The 21,456-nt window shown below is 39.8% G+C and overlaps 1 protein-coding gene across 1 annotated transcript in view; it reads left to right on the top strand.

The window, feature by feature from the left end:
* CNOT9 (CCR4-NOT transcription complex subunit 9) overlaps positions 1 to 11,788 on the top strand; it is a 31,149-nt gene extending 19,361 nt beyond the window's left edge. The window contains exons 5-8 of the mRNA XM_040228358.1: positions 2,737 to 2,846; positions 7,431 to 7,529; positions 7,954 to 8,045; positions 9,460 to 11,788. Coding sequence (XP_040084292.1) covers positions 2,737 to 2,846; positions 7,431 to 7,529; positions 7,954 to 8,045; positions 9,460 to 9,628 — 470 coding nt within the window. The 3' untranslated portion in view covers positions 9,629 to 11,788. The remainder of the gene's footprint in view (positions 1 to 2,736; positions 2,847 to 7,430; positions 7,530 to 7,953; positions 8,046 to 9,459) is intronic.
* The last annotated feature ends 9,668 nt before the right edge of the window (positions 11,789 to 21,456 follow it).

Genomic DNA, 21,456 nt, shown 5'->3' with positions numbered 1-21,456 from the left:
TCTCCAATTTTTTGTTGAAAAAAACAATGAAATTAATAAACCTCTAACCAGACAGATGAGAAAAAAAAAGACACAAATTGCAAATGTGATAAATGGAAGGGGATACATTGTGTAAGACTCCTCAGACAAAAGGATAATAAGATAATACTGCTAATAACTCTCTGTCCATAAATTTGACCACCTAGGTGAAATGACAAATTCTTTGAAAAATACAGTCTGCTAAAGTGCACTTAAAAAGAAAAAATATGTAAGACTTTTCCAGAATGTGCAGAGGGGGCTTCTCAACTCTTGATGAAGCCAGCAATACTCTGATAATAAAAGCAGAAAAAGATTATAGGCCAGCATCCCTCATGAACATAGATGCAGAAACTTGTAACAATATGGTAGATAGTATTATTGTATAGCAGCTATACTTCAGTTAAAATTTTTTTAAAAGAAGACAAAATAAGATTGTCTATTCATAGACAACCTGTGTTGAAGAATCGACAGAAAAAAGCTACTAGTACTGGTGAACTTAATAAGGTTGTAGGATACATAGTACATAAAAGTCATATTTTGGTATGCTTGAGCTAAATAGAAATTGAAATTTTACAAAATATTTGAAAAACTTGGGTGTAAATATGTGCAAAGTCTGTAGTTACAAACTATAAAGCAATGATAAAAGAAATCAAAGAAAACCTAAATAAATGTAGAGATAAACCATGTTTATCAATTGGTATATCAGTGATTCAATATTACGATGTCATTCTGCCCACAAATGATGTATAGTTTTAGAGCAATTCTAACAAAATTCCAGTAGAAGCTTTTAATAGAAATTGGTGATCCTAGTGAAAGTCTCTCAGTTGTGTCCGACTCTTTGTGAGCCGTGGAATTCTCCAGGCTGAATACTGGAACTGGGTAGCCTTTCCCTTCTCTAGGGGATTTTTCCAACCCGGGGATCAAACCCAGGTCTCCCGCCTTGCAGGCAGATTCTTTACCAGCTGAGCCACAAGAGAAGCCCTTGGTGATCCTAAGATTGTATCTGAAAAGGCAAATAAACTAGAATATCCATTTTTTAAAAAGAAGGATATAAAGTTGGAAGATACAGTCTACCTAATTTCCAGATCTGCTGGAAAACTACGAAAGTCAAGATATTGTGGTGTTGGAGAAAATAAGGACTTACAGAGCAGAGTGGAGAGTACAGAAATAGACCCACACAAATAAGGTCAGTTGGATTTTTAACAAAGACACAAAGAGAATTTAGTGAAGAAAGGATAGTTTTTTCAATAAATGGTGGTAGAACAATTAGATATTCATATGTAAAGCAATGAACCATGACCCATATCTTGTACTCTATACAAAATTAATTCAAGATGGATTTTGGACCCACATGTAAAAAGTCTAAATGAGATAGTAATTTGACATCTGTATTAGTTAGTTATGGTTTGTGCTGTTTAAAGATGTAGTATTTATAGATTGCCAGTTGTGGTTAAAGCAAATGATACCACTTTCTTCTGAAGTAATTGACTATAGTTATTACAGGTCCAGTTAACTAAGGCCTTTGATATAAAAGCTAGCGAAGCATTGGACCACTCAGGGAACAGTCATTTGTTTAATGGGACTTTGCCTCCCTGTATACAGAATGGAGAGGATATCACTGAACTGTGTCTGTCACCTGGTCAGTGGTGTCAGTTTAGAAACCAGCAGAGTAGTAGAATCGGGATAATTTTGGAAATTACTTGTCTAGCTCTTGTTTATTAAAATAGCAGAGGCTTGCAAAGTGAAGGTAACTTTATCAAACTTTGGTGGGACCAGAATGAGAATCTAGGTATGTGTTTATTGTTTAAGTATGCCCTACAGTGTTTTGCTTTTTGGGGAAAGAGGGGCAATTAAATAACCAGGAAGTCATTCATACCTATTGTGAGTAGGAGTCAGAGGGCATTGTTTCTTTGTGCCTGAGAGTATGCTTTAATACTGATACAGAACTTCTCTCACCAGGGCTCCCCTGGTGGCTCAGACTGTAAAGAATCTGCCTGCAATGCAGGAGACCTGGGTTCAATCCCTGGGGTGGAAAAATCCCCTGGAGAAAGGAATAACAACCCACTCCAGTTTTCTTGCCTGAAGAATTCCATGGACAGAGGAGCCTGGAAGGCTGTACAGTCCTCTGGGTCGCAAAGGGTTGGACACAACTGAGCAACTAATACCTCACTACTTTGCCCTGGTGGCTCAGGGGCACAGAATCCACCTGCCAGTGCAGGAGATGCAGATTTGATCCCTGTATCAGGAAGATCCCCTGGAGAAGGAAGTGACAACCCACTCCAGTATTCTTGCCTGGGAAATCACATGGACAGAGGAGCCTGGTGGGCTATGGTCTACGGGGTCTCAGAGTCCAACATGATTAAGAAACTAAGGCAACAATGACAACAAGAATTGTCTCTTACTTAAAGTACATGGAGAAGAGATGGTGATATTATTGTGTGATTGCCTATCAGAGTGATAGAACAATTATTTAAGTAGCTAAACTGATGCTAACTATGTGATGGAACAAATTTTGTACCTGATCTTTTAGTGTCAACAGTCAACCTGTGCTTTTCTTGCTCCTTTTTTTTTTTTTAAGCCAGAGTTTGAATCTGATTCTCTGACATATAAACCACAGTTTGTGTTGTATGTTATTTAAGTTCCACAACTAGATGGATAAACAATTTTAGTTGGAAACCCTGACTCTGAAGTAATTTTGTTTGTCCATATTTTCTTTAGGGGCTCTGGTGAAAACAGATGAGCAAGAAGTAATCAACTTTCTATTGACAACAGAAATTATCCCTTTGTGTTTGCGAATTATGGAATCTGGAAGTGAACTTTCTAAAACGGTGTGTGGTTTTATCTTAATTAGATTCTATGTTGTCTTGACTGTTGGACTACTACTTCATGGTTGAGTTATCTTTTTCTGCCTCCCTTCAGGTTTTTGAAACTTTCATGAATGTTTTTTTTTCTTTTGAATAAAAATTGTTATATAATGATGATTTAAGAACCTAGAACCATCAGAAGAATATCAAGTTAAACATTAAATGTTCTCCCTTTCATCTGAACCCCCTTCTGACTCCACAGGTATATTTTTCCAGACATTCTTTATACATAATCAAGTATGTATATATATACTTGAGCTTCTGCCTGCTTTGTATTTTAACCATGGATGATAATGTAACTGGTTATAGAATTCTCGCCTCTGTTTTCCCTCTCAGAACTCCATTATCATAGCCATGTTGTCTTCTGGTACTGAATGTTGTGAAATCTTGAGTCAGCCTAATATTTTCCTGGTCAGATTTTTTCCTGAAAGAGCCTACTCATTGTGTCTTTTTTGTTGTTGTTAATGTTTATAGTTTCCTCTTTGTTTTGGCCTCTTGCTTAAGCAACATCGGTTATGCTGTATTGTCTATTTTTCATGTGTCTCTTCTCACCCTCTAATTACTTTCTATCTTTAATTTCATATAATGGGATTTTTCTCAAGGCTACTTTCCTATGTTGCTATTTTTAGCAGTATCTAACCTCTGCTTCTAAAGTATATCTGGTCACATTGACTGCTCACTTTAATTTTTAATTAGATACCTATTGCTGAGTTGGATATAAGCAGATGTAATGATTTAAAGTTTGTTTGTTGTGAATATGCAGTACAAATAAAGTAAAAATTCGTATGCTACTACAAATGGGTATACAAGCAAATAAATGTAAGTCTTCTACCTTACCTCTCAGTTCTTCTCAGTAGTAACCAGTATTATTACTTTCTTGTAGAATCTTTCTAGAAATATTTTATGTATACATGTAGCAGTTTAATTTTGTATTAATTTTTTTCCTCTAGTCTCTGCTTCTCACTTCTCCTGTTGTTTCAGCTCTTCTTTTAATTTTGTATTTTCTTTTAACTTTTTAAAAATGTTTTTCAAAGTTCATATTTGCTTCAGTTTCCTTGAAAATGCAGATAAGCATTACTTGCTACCGTTTCTTGGGTTATGTCTCTATAAAAGTTTCCCTGTGGGAGTCTTTCTGTCCAGGATTGCTATTTGTTTAAAAATAATGGATGGAAAGAGAGATGTTATGAACTGAAGTTGGCTGTTTTTAAGTCAAGTGTTTTGCCTCTGAATACTTTTCCACCCAGCCTGCCAGTCTAGGGTGTGTGTTTTAGGGAGGATTTATACCTCTGCCTTCAACTTTCTACTAAACACACAAAGAATAAGTGACATGTGATCTGTGTTCATGCTTTTCTTTTCTCATTTCTTCCCTAATTTATTTTGTTAATTTCAGTGGATTTCTGGGACAGGATTGGAATGGTTACAACTGTATTCTGTTGTTTTTAAATTCATAGTTGCCTGTCAATAGGTGTTTTTCAAGTTGGCTTCTTATGGCTGGGACAGAAAAAGATTTATTTCTTCTTTTTTGACATTTCTTCCAGGAGCCCCCATCCTAACGATCCCTCCCCTGTTTTCATTCCTTGACTATTACTAAAATTAATTCATCCTTGATGTTTAGAAGTTCCCCATGACCTTTACACTTCAATTAGAATGCTTCTCCTATCCTGCCTTATTACATGGTTTGTAGTCAGTTCCTGGCATGTCTGTCTTCTTTGGCTCCATGTAAGCAAAGACCTTGTCGTGTTCACTTTTCATGTACAAATCCTTAGTCTCAGGCCTTGCCATATGGTAGGCATCAGGTAAAACAGAGGTTCTCAATCAAGGTTGTGTGACATGATCACCTGTCAAGTGTTTTAAAAACATCAGTGTCCAGGTTCCATCTCTGACCTACTGAACCATTGTCCAGAATGATAAAGTATGGACATTTGTGTGTGTTTTTTTTTGTTGTTGTTTTTTGTTTTTTTAAATCCCTCTGGGTAAGTGTATAGTATGTTATTTTGGAAAGCTGTTCAGTGGTACCCACTATAAACATAAGTCTACCCTATGACTCAGCAGTCCCACTCCTGCATATATACCCAAGAAAAATGAGCTCTACAGAATTCCTTGGCGGTTAGGACTCCATGCTTTCACTGCCAAGGGCCCAGATTCGATCCCTGGTCGAGAAACTAAAGTCCCACAAGGCACATGGCACACACACACACACCCAGAAAATGAGCTCTTATGGGCATCAGAACATGTATAGGAGTGTTTATGGCACTTTTGCTCATGAAAGATAAACTGTAGTATATTTACAAAATAAACTACACAGTAGTTAAGAATGAACTGTTGATATATGCAGCATAGGTGATATTACGTCAGATGAAAGAAGCCAGGCACATATGAGTTCATACTGTATGACCATTATTTTATTTTTATTGAAATATAGTTTATAGTTGACTTATACAATATTGTGTTAGTTTCAGGTATACAGCAAGGTGATTCAAATATATATTCTTTTTTCATATATATATATAGAATGTATGGATACATATTCTCTTCCACTGTAGATTATTACAAGGTACTGAGTATAGTTCCCTATGCTATACAATTGGTCCTTGTTAGTTATCTGTTTATATTGTTATTGTTCAGTCACTCAGTTGTGTCTGACTCTTTGCAACTCCATGGACTGCAGCATGCCAGGCTTCCCTGACCTTCACCATCTCCCAGAGCTTGCTCACACTCATTTCCATTGAGTCGATGATGCCATCCAACCAAATCATCCTCTGTAGTCCCCTTTTCCTCCTCCCTTCAATCTTTCCCAGCATCAGGGTCTTTTCTGATGAGTCAGCTTATAGTATTGTGTTTATGTAAATCCCAACTTCCTAATGTTCTGTATTTTAATCTGGTTGTGGTTCACAGATGTGGAATAGGTAAAAATCAAAATACACTTAAGATTAGTACACTTAACACATTTTATTGTGTATATGTTTGTTTGATTTTCTTATTGGTGCTATAAAAAATTGCCACGAGCTTGGTGGCTTAAAACACCACCAGTTTATTCTCTTATGGTTCTGGAAGCCAGAAACCGTAAATCAGTTTAACCAGCTTAAATCAGGGTGCCCATAAGGATGGCATTGCCTCTGGAGACTCTAGGAGTGAATCTCTTCCCTTGCATTTTTTCAGCTTTCTTTATATATATGACTTTATTTGTTTATTTTTTGCTGTGCTGGGTCTTTGTTGCTACACGGGCTTTCTCTAATTGTGGTGAACGGGGACTCCTCTTTAGTTTTAGTGTGCAGACTTCTTATTGCAGTGGTTTCTCTTGTTGCAGAGCATGGACTCTAGGGCTTAAGCTTCCATAGTTGAGGTTCCTGGGCTACAGGGCACAGGCTCAGTAGTTGTACATGGGCCCAGTTGCTCTGAGAAATGTGGGATGTTCCCAGATCAAGGATCAAACCCGTGTCTCCTGCATTGGCAGGTGAATTGCCTTTTTCAGCTTTTAGAATTGCACATCTTGGCTATTCTTCCCTCTTCCATCTTGACAGCCAGCAGTGTACCATGTTAAAATCTCTGCATCTGTCACATCACCTTCGTTATGGTCACATCTCCCTCCACTTCCCTTTTATAAGAACCCTTGTGATAATGACCTTTAAGGCCCACCTGGATCATCCAAGATGGTTAATCCCTCCAAAAGTCTTAACAGTCACATCTGCAAAGTACCTTTTGCCTTATGAAGTAGCATCCCCGGGGTTTAGTGATTACGACCTGGATATGTTTGGGGACCATTATTTAGCTAACCACAATGTTATACACCAGTAAAACAGTAAAATAAAACAAATAAGTCCCACAGTTGATTCTGATAAGCAGCTAAGGAAGAGAATCATTTATAATAATCATTTGAATTGAATTAAAACTTTTTTAACCCCATCTGTGTAAGAGTTAATGAGCTTAAATCGAGCTTAAATTGAGTGTATTCTTTATTACTGTTGGAAGTTTTTGAAGGGAGGCTTAAAAAATCTTATTTTCTTAACGGTCTTTTTAAGAATAGGAAAAATCTTACCTAACTCATTTGGAAGAGATGAGGCATGGCTGCCTTTCTGAAATCATCTTGGCCCATGGAAAAGTGGGAGGCTCTGTGTTTAACTAGATTTGGATCTCAACTCTGATTTAGTCACTTTGTTGCTTGGGATCTTAACCTGGCAAGTTATTGATTGATTAATGGTTATACCTGGCACACCAGTGTTCAGTAACTAAGAAAACCTCTCTGTTTTTAAGACTCTGATAATTACCTTCTCTTTTTAAGTAAAATAACAATGGTACCTACCTCATAGGTTTGTTGTGAAAATAAGATAAGGCATGTTATAGCTTTAGGAAAAATTCTGGCACATAATGTTGAATATGGTAATATTTATTAATTTTTTGTACTGTGCATAAGTTGTCATAATTAAGTTATCTAGAATGCAAGGGTATTTTCTTAGTTTTCTGCTTCATGGTTATTCCTAGGAGAGGAGTAGACAGTTGGAAGACAAGTCTGAGCAATGTTTTAGACTCCCTAATTTTGTTTTACTCCAGGTTGCCACATTTATCCTCCAGAAGATCCTCTTAGATGACACTGGTTTGGCTTATATATGTCAGACATATGAGCGTTTCTCCCATGTCGCCATGATCTTGGTGAGTTCTTTCCTTTACCTTCTTTGTTTATTTGGCCGTGTTGCATCTTAGTTGTGGCATGGGGGATCTGTTGCAGCACGTAGGCTTCTTTCTAATTGTGACACCTGGGCTTTAGAGCGCACAGGCTCAGTAGTTGTGTAGGCTTAGTTGCCCCAGGATATGTGGGATCTTAGTTCCCCAACCAGGGATTGATCCCGAGTCCCCCTGCATTGCAAGGAGGATTCTTAACCACTGGACCACCAGGGCTTCTGATCACACAACTTAGTTTCTTTGCAGTCGACACTGAGCTACTTCAGTCTCCCAACAGGAAACAACCATGAAACCTTGTATAACAGTTCTCGTAATATCTGGTCTCTGATACCAACTAGGGTTATTTTGTGTTTTGTATGTTCTTTCCTACCCCACCTTGTTTTGTGGGAAACAGGGTAAGATGGTCCTGCAGCTATCCAAAGAACCTTCCGCCCGTTTGCTGAAGCATGTAGTAAGATGTTACCTTCGACTCTCAGATAACCCCAGGTAAACATTTATAGAATGTATAGGACTTTGGGGAAATACTCTGATGAGTGTCTGCCCCATCTCATGTCATGGCTTCTATATCTTTAGGACAGGAAAGGGATAAAACTAATTGAGCTCGTCTGAGACAGACCTTGATTAATTTCTTGCAAAATCTGAAATGCTAAATTTGAAAATCCATCAGAGTGTTGTCTCCCCACCAAAACTCTGTACCCTACTCTAAAATTCCCGAGAGTTCAGACAGTGAATCTCATGATCCATTACTCCTGTGGTTTGAGCTTTCTGTTCTATTCTCGGCTGTCAGAAAGAAAAGTATATTTTCAAAGATCTCTTAAGAAAGGAGCAAGCCCAGAGGGCTGTTGAATTGTATCTCTAGTTCTCTTGATTCCTGTAAAGTCCTTGAGCTAATTATTTTACCTCCCTATTTCTTTCTGCCAGAAATCATACATTGTAGATACAGTGCATTTTAGAAAAATTTAACCTTTTTGCTTTGTAAATCCATAATTCATGCTGAAAGCCACTTGCTCATATTCTGCTAAATCACATAATGGGATGATTTCTATGTTCCTAGGAATGGGGATAACTTGATTAATGTGAACTCCTGCCACTGAGGTTATTTAAGCCCTAAGTATTTCTTTAACCATTTTCTCCTGTTCTTTAGTGGTTCCTGACTTCACCAAGTTTGAAAATACATTTATTTAAAACTCTCCTTGTAAAAGAAACTAGGCTAAGTACAAAAGCCATAACTTTAAAAAAAAAAAAGCCTTATAAATAGTTAATTTACCTTTATGAGTTTTCAGATTTGACTTTTACTGGTAATATTTTAAAGAAAATGAAATATTTGAAAGTTCATCTGATAATAACTTTACGATAGTTTTACTGCTCATCTCTTAAGAGTTTTAACATAAAACTGAAGCTGTTTTTGGAAAGACACAAATTTTTATCAGTTTAGAGTTAAAAGTTCATTAACTTATCCTACTATGAATCAGGTCATATCTCCTGTTAATGTTCTGATTTTGGAATATTTTGTTTACTATCACCCATATATTTTTAACATAAGTAGTTCGACAACTGTAATAAATCAGAAAGTAGTTTGAATTGAAGTAAATTGTTGCATCATTTTATTCTAAGTAGTTTGAATTGAAGTAAATTGTTGCATCATTTTATTCTATTTGCTTTGTCACAAAGTTCAATGTAGTGAAAACATTCTGAAAATGTTTACAGACAACAGATCCTGGAGGTCTCTAAGCCTATGTCTAATATAAGCTTTAGAGAATTTTAATGGCTTCTTAAAGTACTTGACAGAGCCATAGATTCCTGGGATTCTATATATTTATATCTAAGAAAAGGGCTCTTTCCTGTCCCCCAATGTGGGTTTATTTGTTTGGTCTCCCTGGTTGGTTTGTTTTTGATGTAGGGCACGTGAAGCACTCAGGCAGTGTCTCCCTGACCAGCTGAAGGATACGACCTTCGCCCAGGTGCTAAAAGATGACACCACCACCAAACGCTGGCTTGCACAACTGGTGAAGAACCTGCAAGAGGGTCAGGTCACTGATCCCCGGGGGATTCCCCTGCCCCCTCAGTGATCCTCCCCCATCCCCTCCCACTACTCCCCGCAAGTTGGGGGAGGGAGGGGGAACCTGCAAGGAAAACAGCTCAGGTTTTATCGCCAACTGGGAATAGACGACCTCAATGCTGAACTGCACTGGAGAAAAGGGGCACGGTACCCCCACTGAGGTGTATGAGCTGCCATCTCAGGCTGCCTTGAGGACCTGGGCTCCCTCTGCTACTCCCAGGAAATGGGCTCCTGACACAGCAGTCTGCCGCCACAGCCAAGGAGGGTGTCAACACCAGCAAATGCTGTATTTGCAGCAGGCCCACGATGACCCTTCTCCCTCACCTCTACTCAGCCACTGGCAGGGAGGGGAGACTGGTGGCAGCAGCAGCGCTCTAGGCATGGTGAACGCCTGGGACCAAACCATGTGGCGTTTTCTTATTTTGCCTTCCTGGAAGACTCAAGATGTGTCACTTCATCCTCTCTCTCAGTATTTGTTTACTTTGGATTTTTGTTTTTAATCCTAGAGAGAGGTGTGTTTAGTGGACACAAGCTGTAATATTCAGCAAACCTTTGTCAGTTGGCACTGTTTACAAGTCTGTTAGCTGCATAAGCTCAATAAAAAGTTGGTCTGGGCATTACATCCCCTCTAGGAGGCCAATAGCTGCGTGAGCTGTTGGGGGAAATGGGAGGCAGGGGAAGGATGTGAAGCCAAAGGACAGCAGGAACCCACCACCTATTTCCCTTCCCTTCTCCATTCTCCTACCCCCAGTTCTGGATGCCACAAGGACCTTAACCTCGCTTCTGGCTTTCGCTGCTAGCTCTTCCCTTCTTCACTTTCCTAAACTTAAAACAGGCGTCTTAATTCACCAGACTGTCCTGGAAGGATATTGTATTGAGAGGAGATGATGAATGTCACCTTCAGTTCAAGTCCTCAGAGACATTTTCTGGATGACTTTTAAAAGGAAGGTTGTCTGGGCTTACGATGATAGGCTCCTTGATCCTATTCTTTGTTTTGGTGTAAATCTACAATTCCAAGTGTCTTCATGATTGTACTTGAAGCAGTATTAACTGAATGAGTTAATTTTATTCAGATTTAAGATAGAGGACTGGACTCTGCTTGCTCACTCAGTTTTGTTGGGGTTTTTGTTTTTTTGTTTTCTTCTTTTGTTTTGGATACATTCCCTTATGGTCTGTGGGAATTGTGAGATTGTCTCTGTAATATTTTTCACTTTTTCGTACTGTGTCAGAGAATCTCCTTTTCTTCTATGGATCTTTAAATGATTCTATTCATAATCCAGAGGTTTGAATCTGTGATCCAATGTAAATTAAATTGCCTTGCTTTCCCCTAGTCCTTCCACCTGCCATTACCTACTGTCTCTCTAATCCTCATCTCCAGTCAAAGATGGAATTTATAACCCAACTAGAGAGACCAAATATTTTCAGTCCACATCTTACACAGTTGAAGGTGAGTCTGAACACATTTGAGGAGAGTTACAGAGGGCAGGCTCAGAAAAACCTTTGCAGGGGCAGTTTTGCCAACCCAAGGGCTCTTTTAAGCCGACTTTCACAAAGGGAGCCGGCCTTATTAGTTGGCTTCTGTCTCTCTAGAGCCAAGAAAGTAGTAATGAAGTAGCCTAGATGTAGGAAGGGTAGAATAAGCACTTACTCCCCAGCTTTCAAAAATGAAGAGGAGAACCAGGCCAGCTCTCACTAAGCTCAAGCCTGAGGAGAAGAGGCCTTGGAGGAAGCAGAGAACAGCATGGACTGGATAAACGTCTTGACTCCCTTTAGCCCGCAGTTTCTGTCCTGCAGAGTCCAGCTAGGGTAACCCTGATTTTTGCCAACCACCTTCCTGCTGAGCCAAAGTTTTCTCATTCCCTCTCCTTTGGGGAAGCAGCTGAGGCCCCAGGCTATGCTCCCTGAGAAATTCTCTTCTCCATCTTTCGGTGCATTGGCCATTGTACTGTGCCAATAGTGTCTTAATTCTTGTACCATCTAATCTCAGCGGGCCTTGGACCCCACGTAGGTGTTGGGGGGAGGGGTGGAAATGGGTATTGTTCCTTGTAGTTGGTCCTGATGTCGTGTGTGAATAAAGAGACCCCCTCCCCTCATTTTGTGTGTTCTGTCCCTCTCACTCTCTCAACAGGACTGAAATAAAAATGCTTCTGTTTTTATAACAATAGTTTTTCCTTTAAACTGTGGAGATTGGATTTTGTCAATGTGGAGATATCTAGGCACTTTGGTCAGATGATCCTTGTCAACCTTGCCTCTCTACCTCTGTGCACCTAGACACACACACTGTCCTACCAAGAGGGCAGTGATAGTTCCTTTGTGGATAGGTCATTTGGGAGACTTACTAATGTTTAAAAGCTGTTTGGGAGGCTGGAATGGCATCTTTTTTCTGATGAAGTATCTTGCTTGAACAGAACTTCACTCCTGGCTGTAGTGGCCAGAACCTAGTACTGGTGTGGGAGAGGCTTCCCTAAATGAAGAGATAAAACTTGAACCATTTTATCACCAACTTTAATATCCATTTCCTTCTAGGGTTCAAGACTTCTATTTCCAGACTTGTTTCCATCCCTGTTTCTGGCTCTCAGTGTGACAGAGCCAACCTCTGTTTCCACCTTCTTTTTTGTGAGGCTTGAGAGCCTTTGTTTCAGTGGTGGAACAGGACAAGGAGAGGTACTGGTAGCCTTCAGAGCATGCCTTCCTTACTAACAGTATGTATGATTCCCTTGCTAACTATTCCTGTTGCTCAGAGGCTGGGGAAGTGTGAGGGGGAAGAGGAGGAATATGCAAGGTTACTCTATCAAAAGTCCAAGGAAAACATTTGAAATAGGAAACAATAGAACGAAATGACATTTTTCTTCCTTGAATATTGCAGAATTTCATTTTTTAAAAATAAGTGTATTTCAAAAGCAGATATAATAGGTTAAGTTGAACAACACAAACCTAGCTTAACTGACATACTTAAAATACTGTAACTCAACCAACAATGCACATATTTGTAATTGCACCAAAAGCTTTCACCAAAATTGATCATAGCTCAACTATCAGGTAAGCTATAAGTAAGGAAATTTCCCCCCCAAATTAAAATAATACAGTGTTCTCTGAACACAGAGGGATTAAGCTAGAGGGGGAAAAAACTGGAAAGTCCCTAACTTATAAAACACTATAATTCTAAATAACCCACTCATTACAGGAAAAAAAAAAAGTACAAAGAAAATTAGGGGAAAAAATAGTAATGAAGACACCTTATGTCAAACTGGGAAAGAGGGATGTCCCTGATAGTCTAGTGGCTAGGACTTGGCAGGGGGCCCAGGTTCAATCCCTGATCGGGGAACTGAATCACGTGCTGCAACTAAAAATACCACAACTAAAAAAATAAACCTGTATGCTGTGGCTGGGGATCCCAAGTGCCACAGCAAGGACCTGGTCCAGCCAAATCAAACATAAACTGGGAAATAGCAAATTCAAGAAGTAGAAGAAATGCCAAAAAAAAAAGTAAAATAAAAGACATATAGTAACCAAAAGTCATTCCCTCAAAAACAGTAAAACTGATAAAGCTATAGACTGATCTGGAAAAAAAGTGAATGTTAGAAATTAAATAAAGAGATATCACTCATATCTTAGTTACCAATCTCATGAACTTCCAGAAACTATAGTGAAAAAACAGGTCTGAATTAAGGAGCAGTGGCTGCGCGGGCACAGGAGGGCCTCGAGGAGCTATTCCACGTTCAAGATTGGGAGGGGCGGTGGTGAGGAGATACCCTTATCCAAGGTAAGGAGCAGTGGCTGTGCTTTGCTGGAGCAGCCGTAAAGAGATACCCACATCCAAGGTAAGAGAAACCCAAGTAAGATGGTAAGTGTTGCAAGAGGGCAGACACACTGAAACCATAATCACAGAAAACTAGTCAATCTAATCACACTAGGACCACAGCCTTGTCTAACTCAATGAAACTAAGCCGTGCCCTGTGGGGCCACCCAAGATGGTCGGACATGGTGGAGAGGTCTGACACAATGTGGTCCACTGGAGAAGGGAATGGCAAACCACTTCAGTATTCTTGCCATGAGAACCCCATGAACAGTATGAAAAGGCAAAATGATAGGATACCAAAAGAGGAACTCCCCAGGTCAGTAGGTGCCCAGTATGCTACTAGAGATCAGTGGAGAAATAACTCCAGAAAGAATGAAGGGATGGAGCCAAAGCAAAAACAGTACCCAGTTGTGGATGTGACTGGTGATAGAAGCAAGGTCCGATGCTGTAAAGAGCAATATTGCGTAGGAACCTAGAATGTCAGGTCCATAAATCAAGGCAAATTGGAAGCGGTCAAACAAGAGATGGCAAGAGTGAACGTCAACATTCTAGGAATCAGCGAACTAAAATGGACTGGAATGGGTGAGTTTAACTCAGATGACCATTCTATCTACTGCTGTGGGCAGGAAGCCCTCAGAAGAAACAGAGTAGCCATCATGGTCAACAAAAGAGTCCGAAATGCAGTACTTGGATGCAATCTCAAAAACGACAGAATGATCTCTGTTCGTCTCCAAGGCAAACCATTCAATATCACAATAATCCAAGTCTATGCCCCAACCAGTAACACTGAAGAAGCTGAAGTTGAACAGTTCTATGAAGACCTACAAGACCTTTTAGAACTAACACCCAAAAAAGATGTCCTTTTCATTATAGGGGACTGGAATGCAAAAGTAGGAAGTCAAGAAACACCTGGAGTAACAGGCAAATTTGGCCTTGGAATACGGAATGAAGCAGGGCAACGGCTAATAGAGTTTTGCCAAGAAAATGCACTGGTCATAGCAAACACCCTCTTCCAACAACACAAGAGAAGACTCTACACATGGATTTCACCAGATGGTCAACACCAAAATCAGATTGATTCTATTCTTTGCAGCCAAAGATGGAAAAGCTCTATATAGTCAACAAAAACAAGACCAGGAGCTGACTGTGGCTCAGATCACGAACTCATTACCAAATTCAGACTTAAATTGAAGAAATTAGGGAAAACCACTAGACCATTCAGGTATACCTACATCAAATCCCTTTTGATTATACAGTGGAAGTGAGAAATAGATTTAAGGGACTAGATCTGATAGAGTGCCTGATGAACTATGGGATGAGGTTCGTGACATTGTACAGGAGACGGGTCAAGACCATCCTCATGGAAAAGAAATGCAAAAAAGCAAAATGGCTGTCTGAGGAGGCCTTACAAATAGCTGTGAAAAGAAGAGAAGGGAAAAGCAAAGAAGAAAAGGAAAGATATAAGCATCTGAATGCAGAGTTCCAAAGAATAGCAAGAAGAGATAAGAGCCTTCCTCAGTGATCAGTGCAAAGAAATAGAGGAAAACAACAGAATGGGAAAGACTAGAGATGTCTTCAAGAAAATTAGAGATACCAAGGAAACATTTCATGCAAAGATGGGCTCGATAAAGGACAGAAATGGTCTGGACCTAACAGAAGCAGAAGATATTAAGAAGAAGTGGCAAGAATACACGGAAGAACTATACAAAAAAGATCTTCATGTCCAAGATAATCACGATGGTGTGATCACTCATCTAGAGCCAGACATCCTGGAATGTGAAGTCAAGTGGGCCTTAGAACGCATCACTATGAACAAAGCTAGTGAAGGTGATGGAATTCCAGTGGAGCTATTTCAAATCCTGAAAGATGATGCTGTGAAAGTGCTGCACTCAATATGCCAGCAAATTTGGAAAACAGCAGTGGCCACAGGACTGGAAAAGGTCAGTTTTCATTCCAATCCCAAAGAAAGGCAATGCCAAAGAATGCTCAAACTACTGCACAATTGCACTCATCTCACATGCTAGTAAAGCAATGCTTAAAATTCTCCAAGCCAGACTTCAGCAATACGTGAACCTTGAACTTCCATATGTTCAAGTTGGTTTTAGAAAAGGCAGAGGAACCAGAGATCAAATTGCCAACATCCGCTGGATCATGGAAAAAGCAAGAGAGTTACAGAAAAACATCTATTTCTGTTTTATTGACTATGCAAAAGCCTTTGACTGTGTGGACCACAATAAACTGTGGAAAATTCTTCAAGAGATGGGAATACCAGACCACCTAACCTGCCTCTTGAGAAACCTATATGCAGGTCAGGAAGCAACAGTTAGAACTGGACATGGAACATCAGGCTGGTTCCAAACAGGAAAAGGAATACATCAAGGCTGTATATTGTCACCCTTATTTTAACTTCTATGCAGAGTACATCATGAGAAACACTGGACTGGAAGAAACACAAGCTGGAATCAAGATTGCCAGGAGAAATATCAATAACCTCAGATATGCAGATGACACCACCCTTATGGCAGAAAGTGAAGAGGAACTAAAAAGCCTCTTGTTGAAAGTGAAAGAGGAGAGTGAAAAAGTTGGTTTAAAGCTCAACATTCAGAAAACGAAGATCATGGCATCCGGTCCCATCACTTCATGGGAAATAGATGGGGAAACAGTGGAAACAGAGTCAGACTACTTTTTGGGCTCCAAAATCACTGCCGATGGTGATTGCAGCCATGAAATTAAAAGATGCTTACTCCTTGGAAGAAAATCTATGACCAACCTAGATAGCATATTCAAAAGCAGGGACATTACTTTGTCAACAAAGGTCCATCTAGTCAAGGCTATGATTTTTCCTGTGGTCATGTATGGATGTGAGAGCTGGACTGTGAAGAAGGCTGAGCGCCGAAGAATTGATGCTTTTGAACTGTGGTGTTGGAGAAGACTCGAGAGTCCCTTGGACTGCAAGGAGATCCCAACCAGTCCATTCTGAAGGAGATCAGCCCTGGGATTCCTTTGGAGGGAATTATGCTGAAGCTGAAACTCCAGTACTTTGACCGCCTCATGCGAAGAGTTGACTCATTGGAAAAGACTCTGATGCTGGAAGGGATTGGGGGCAGGAGGAGAAGGACGACAGAGGATGAGATGGCTGGATGGCATCACCGACTCGATGGACGTGAGTCTGAGTGAACTCTGGGAGTTGGTGATGGACAAGGAGGCCTGGCGTGCTGCGATTCATGGGGTCGCAAAGAGTCTGACACGACTGAGCGACTAAACTGAACTAAATTAAATTTTGAAGCAGTATAACTCAGACACCAAGAACTATCAGAGGTATTAGAAGGAAGGAAAACTAGCTGCTAACCTTCCCTATGAATCTAAATGTAAAATTTCCAGTCAAGTCCAATCTAGCAACATATAGAAAAGATAATGGGTCATATCTGATTTGGGTTTACTGCAAAAATAGAAGATTGACTTGATGCTTGAATTCAATTAACAAAAAACAGGAGAAGAATCACAGTCATTAAATATATGCAGGAAAGAGCACTCTAAAATTCAATACCGGGACTTCCCTGTTGGTCCAGTGGCTAAGACTCCATGCTCCCAATGCAGGGTTCTAGTGTTTGATCCCTGGTAAGGAAAGCAAGATCCCACGTACCAAAACTAAAGATCCTGCATGCCTCAGTGAAGATCGAAGATCCCCTGTGCTGCAACTAAGACCTGATACAGCTAAATAAATATTACAGGAAAAAAAATTCAATACCTATTCATGAGTTTTAAAAACTTTGAAAAGCAGGAATAGAAGGGGGTATCCTTAATCTAATAAAAATCTTTATATGTGTGTGTATGTAGATATACCTATGTGTATATCTGTGTATAATTATTTTGACCTAAACATTCAAATTCATTTATAATTTAAAGATTTAAAAGAAAAAGTTTCATATTTTTGAAAACACAAAATCTTAATAAAAATTCTATGGTTGGGACTTCCCTGGTGGTCTGGTGTTTAAGAGTCCACCTTGGAATGCAAAGGATGCAGGTTTGATCCCTGATTAGAGAACTAATCCCACATCGCTCAGAGAAACTGCACCCACTCATCACACCTGGAGAGTTTGCACCCCAAGGAAAGGTCCCAAGTACTGCCAACTAAGACCCGATGCAGCCAAATAGATAAAATTGTATTTTTAAAAAACCTGTAGTAAACTTCTCAGTTATAAAATACTGAAATCATTCTCCACGAGATGAAGAATAAGATAAGGATGTCCACTACCACAACTCCATATGTCATTAAACTGGTCCCAGCCAGTGTGATGTCAAGAAAATAAGATAATAAAGGGAAAAAAAAAAACAAAAAAACATGCTGACAACATGATTGTGTATGTAAGTAATCCAAAAGAATCTACACATTCTTAGAATTAAGTGAATTTAGCAAGGTCACAGAATACAAAGTCAATATGCACCTCAAAAAAGTCAATTATGTGTTTCTAAATACAATAAATAGAAAATGAAATTTAAAAATATATTGTTTATTATAGCATAATAAATCGAATAGCTCAAAATAGATATGCCAAAAGATATGCAGACTCTACACTGCAAACAACATTCCGGAAAGAAAGATTGACAGGTATGTGGTCAAGTCATATACGTCAATTCACCTAATATTTTTCTTCCTTGGTATAGGTTAGCTTATGTCTGTTTGAAACAAAGTGGGAACTTGTCTATGTTCTCAAATATTTAGAAATCTCACTATGTTTCACAATAACTTAGTTTTATTTCTTTAAATTGTATATAAGATACCATTCAGTTCAGTTCAGTTCAGTCACTCAGTCGTGTCTGACTCAGAGAACTATTTTTAACCCTAATGAAATTTCAGGGATGACTTTACAATCTGACAACAATATGAGTACATTTTGAAAATTAAAAAAAAAAAAAGGAAACATCTTAATTGTTAAAAAAAAAAAAAAAAAGACTGACATAGGTGAAGAGATGTATCACTCCATGGACTGGAAAATAATATCAGAAGGATACCTGTTCTCTCAAATTAATCTGCCGGTGAAACTCAATTCTAAGTAAAATCCCAGCAGGTTTATTTTTGTGAAGATTGACAAGCTGATTCTAAAATTTGCATGAAACTAGAGAAAAGCCCAGCAAAGGAATGAAGACCCAGCTCAGCCAAAAATAAATAAGTGAAAAAATAAAATTAATTTTTTTTTTAATTTCATGGAAATGGATAGTGCCAAAACAGCCAAGACAGTCTTGAAGAAAAAGGAGATTGGAGTCCTTCCACACCCAGATACCCTCCTTTAACTGTCAACCTTTTAGACCCATCTTTCTGAGACATGACTTATAAATAGCATACAGTTGTATTTTACTTTGTGAACTTTCTGAAAATTTTATCTCACAGTGGTATATCATACCCTTTGCATTAAGATTTTATTTTTGGCTGTGCTGGGTCTTTACTGCTGCATGGGCTTTTCTCTACTTGTGGTGAGTGGGGCCTACTCTCTAGTTGCAATACGCTAACTTCTCATTGCAGCTTCTCTTGTGGTGCACAGGCTTAGCTGCTCTGAGGCTTGTGGGATCTCCCTGGACCAGCGATCAAACACATGTCTCTTGCATTGGTAGGCAGATTGTTTACCACTGAGCCACTAGCGAAGCCCTGGCCTTTGCATTTTAAATTCTAATCTCTATCATCTTGATCTCTGATTTCTCTTATACCCTCTTGTTCCCCCGACCTTGATTTTTTGGGAAAAGGGGGTTATTTTGGAGGTTTTTGTGAGTGTTTTCTCTGGAATGGAAGTGTCCATGTATTCTGTTGTCTTTCAAAGTTATATATCCTGGCTTTTAAGTTAAACAGTTGTGCTTAGTCATTTCAATCGTGTCTGACTCTTCATGACCCCATGGACTGTAGCCCGCCAGGCTCCCCTCTGTCCATAGGATTCTCCAGGTAAGAATACCGGAGTGGGTTGCCATGCTCTCCTCCAGGGGATCTTCCCAACCCAGGGATCGAACCCAAGTCTCTTGTGTGTCCTGCATTGGCAGGTGAGTTCTTTACCACTAGTGCCACCTGGGAAGCCCAAATCAACAAGTGGTCTCACAGATTATTTTTCAGGTGGAACTTAATATTTTGAGTATTCCTTTTTGACCAATGAGAAAGGGGAGCTTTATTTCAGAAGTGTGAGAAGTTAGACTGGATGGTCTGGAAAGTAAGTCTCTGAAACCCCATCCCTGGAACAGAGAAGTTTAAGGCATCTTCTCTGAGAGTCAGGAGGAGAGCCTAGGCTTGCCTGTGCAGCAGTGTCAGGGTACACTGTTTAGGTCTTCCTCTTTGCCAGCTGCCCCTTCATTTCAATTTAGGGCTTCTGGGCCTTTCCTGGGCATGGTTCCCAGAAAATCCCTCTGCTGCTGCTGCTGCCCTGATCAGGTTTCTGGATCTGTTAATAATAGACAAGAGTGTGAGGATGGGACAGGATCATTATGGAAAGAGAAGCAACTAAACCAGATGGACAGTTTCTGTGCTCAGGGCCCTGTCTGTCTGCTCCTGTCCTGGATCTGAAGAATATCCTGCAGTGGACCTGTTTTCTAAGCCATTCCTTGGAGCCACAGTAACCTTGTGAAGGTTTTCTAATGGCTTTCCCAAAAATCAGAGTACATAATCTGGGGTGCTTATAAGAACACTGAAACAGAATGTTTGAGATTTGAACTCCATCAGAAAATCCAGGAGGAGTGATAACACCTCTCATAGAACACCCAGAAGAGAGTGAGGTTGTGCTGCAACTAGGTGAGGCAAATAGTGACTCAGAGAGGCAAACCATATATATACTCCTGGAGTGTATGGACTTCCCTGGTGGTTCAGTGGATAAAAAACCACCTGTCAATGCAGGGGACATGGGTTCAATCTCTAGTCTGGGAAGATCCCATCTGCCGCGGGGCAACTAAGCCCCTGCACCACAGCTACTGAGCCCACGTGCTCTAGAGCCTGTGAACTGAAGCCACTGAAGTCTGCCTGCCTAGAGCCTATGCTCCACAACAAGAGAAGCCACCACCATGAGAAGCCTGCACACCACAACCAAGAGTAGCCTCTGCTTTTTGCAACTGGAGAAAGCCCATGCACATCCATGAAGACCCAGCACAACCAAAGATAAAAATAAATAAATAATTAAAAAAAAAAAAGAAAAAGAATTTGCCTTGTAATGCAGGGTACTTGGGTTCAGTCCTTAGTCAGGGAACTAAGATCCCACATGCTATGGAGCAACTAAGCCCATGTGCCACAACCAGAGAGTCCATGAGCTGATCATGAGATTATGATCATGAGAATCCATGAGATATCCCACATGATGCAGCAAAGATCCCTCAGGCTTCAACTAAGACCCAAAGTAGCCAAATTAAAAAAAAAAAAAAAATCCTGGAGTGTAGAAGGGCTAGTACAGAAAAATAAGGACAGGACAATGTTGGAGGAGTGGAAACGGGAGAATAAGACAAGCATGGGAAACAGCCTCTATGAAGTGAGATATGAAATCAGCACAGTTTAAACCTTAATGCCTCCTAATCTTCCTGTTCTCCGGGAATGGCCTTCCCTCTTCTGCCTCTACTCCCTGCATATTCCTTTTCCTTTATTAAAACCTGCTGTCAGTCCAGTAAACTTGACTTAGGTATAAATTTTGAGACTCTTAAGGCTTCAGAAATTACCAGTTACTAAAATGTGAAACCCTTTTGTTGTAAAATATAACAAAGCTATAGGAAACTACATAAAATGTATAGCTTCATAAGTTATTATGAAGACCCTTATCAGCAACCCAGGACCAGAAACAGAACTTGGCCAGCTATTTCAGAAGCCAGCTACGCGCCTCATTCCACCACAATGCCTCTCTCCTCCCCAAAGTAACCACTATCCTGACATTTATGGGAATTACTCAGGAGGATTTTATTTTAATGGGACTAAAGGTTTAGCTATAAATAAGCACTAATGGTAGAATATTAGGCAGTTGAGCAATGTTTGGAGGAGCCACGAGAGGCAGCCAGGTCACAGCACACTCAGAAATGACACCACTTTG

This window comes from Oryx dammah, unplaced genomic scaffold, assembly GCF_014754425.2.
Source record: "Oryx dammah isolate SB20612 unplaced genomic scaffold, SCBI_Odam_1.1 HiC_scaffold_27, whole genome shotgun sequence".
Lineage (NCBI taxonomy): Eukaryota > Metazoa > Chordata > Mammalia > Artiodactyla > Bovidae > Oryx > Oryx dammah.
The sequence above is the reverse complement of the archived record's forward strand: the minus strand, read 5'-3'. Positions and strand labels throughout refer to the sequence as shown.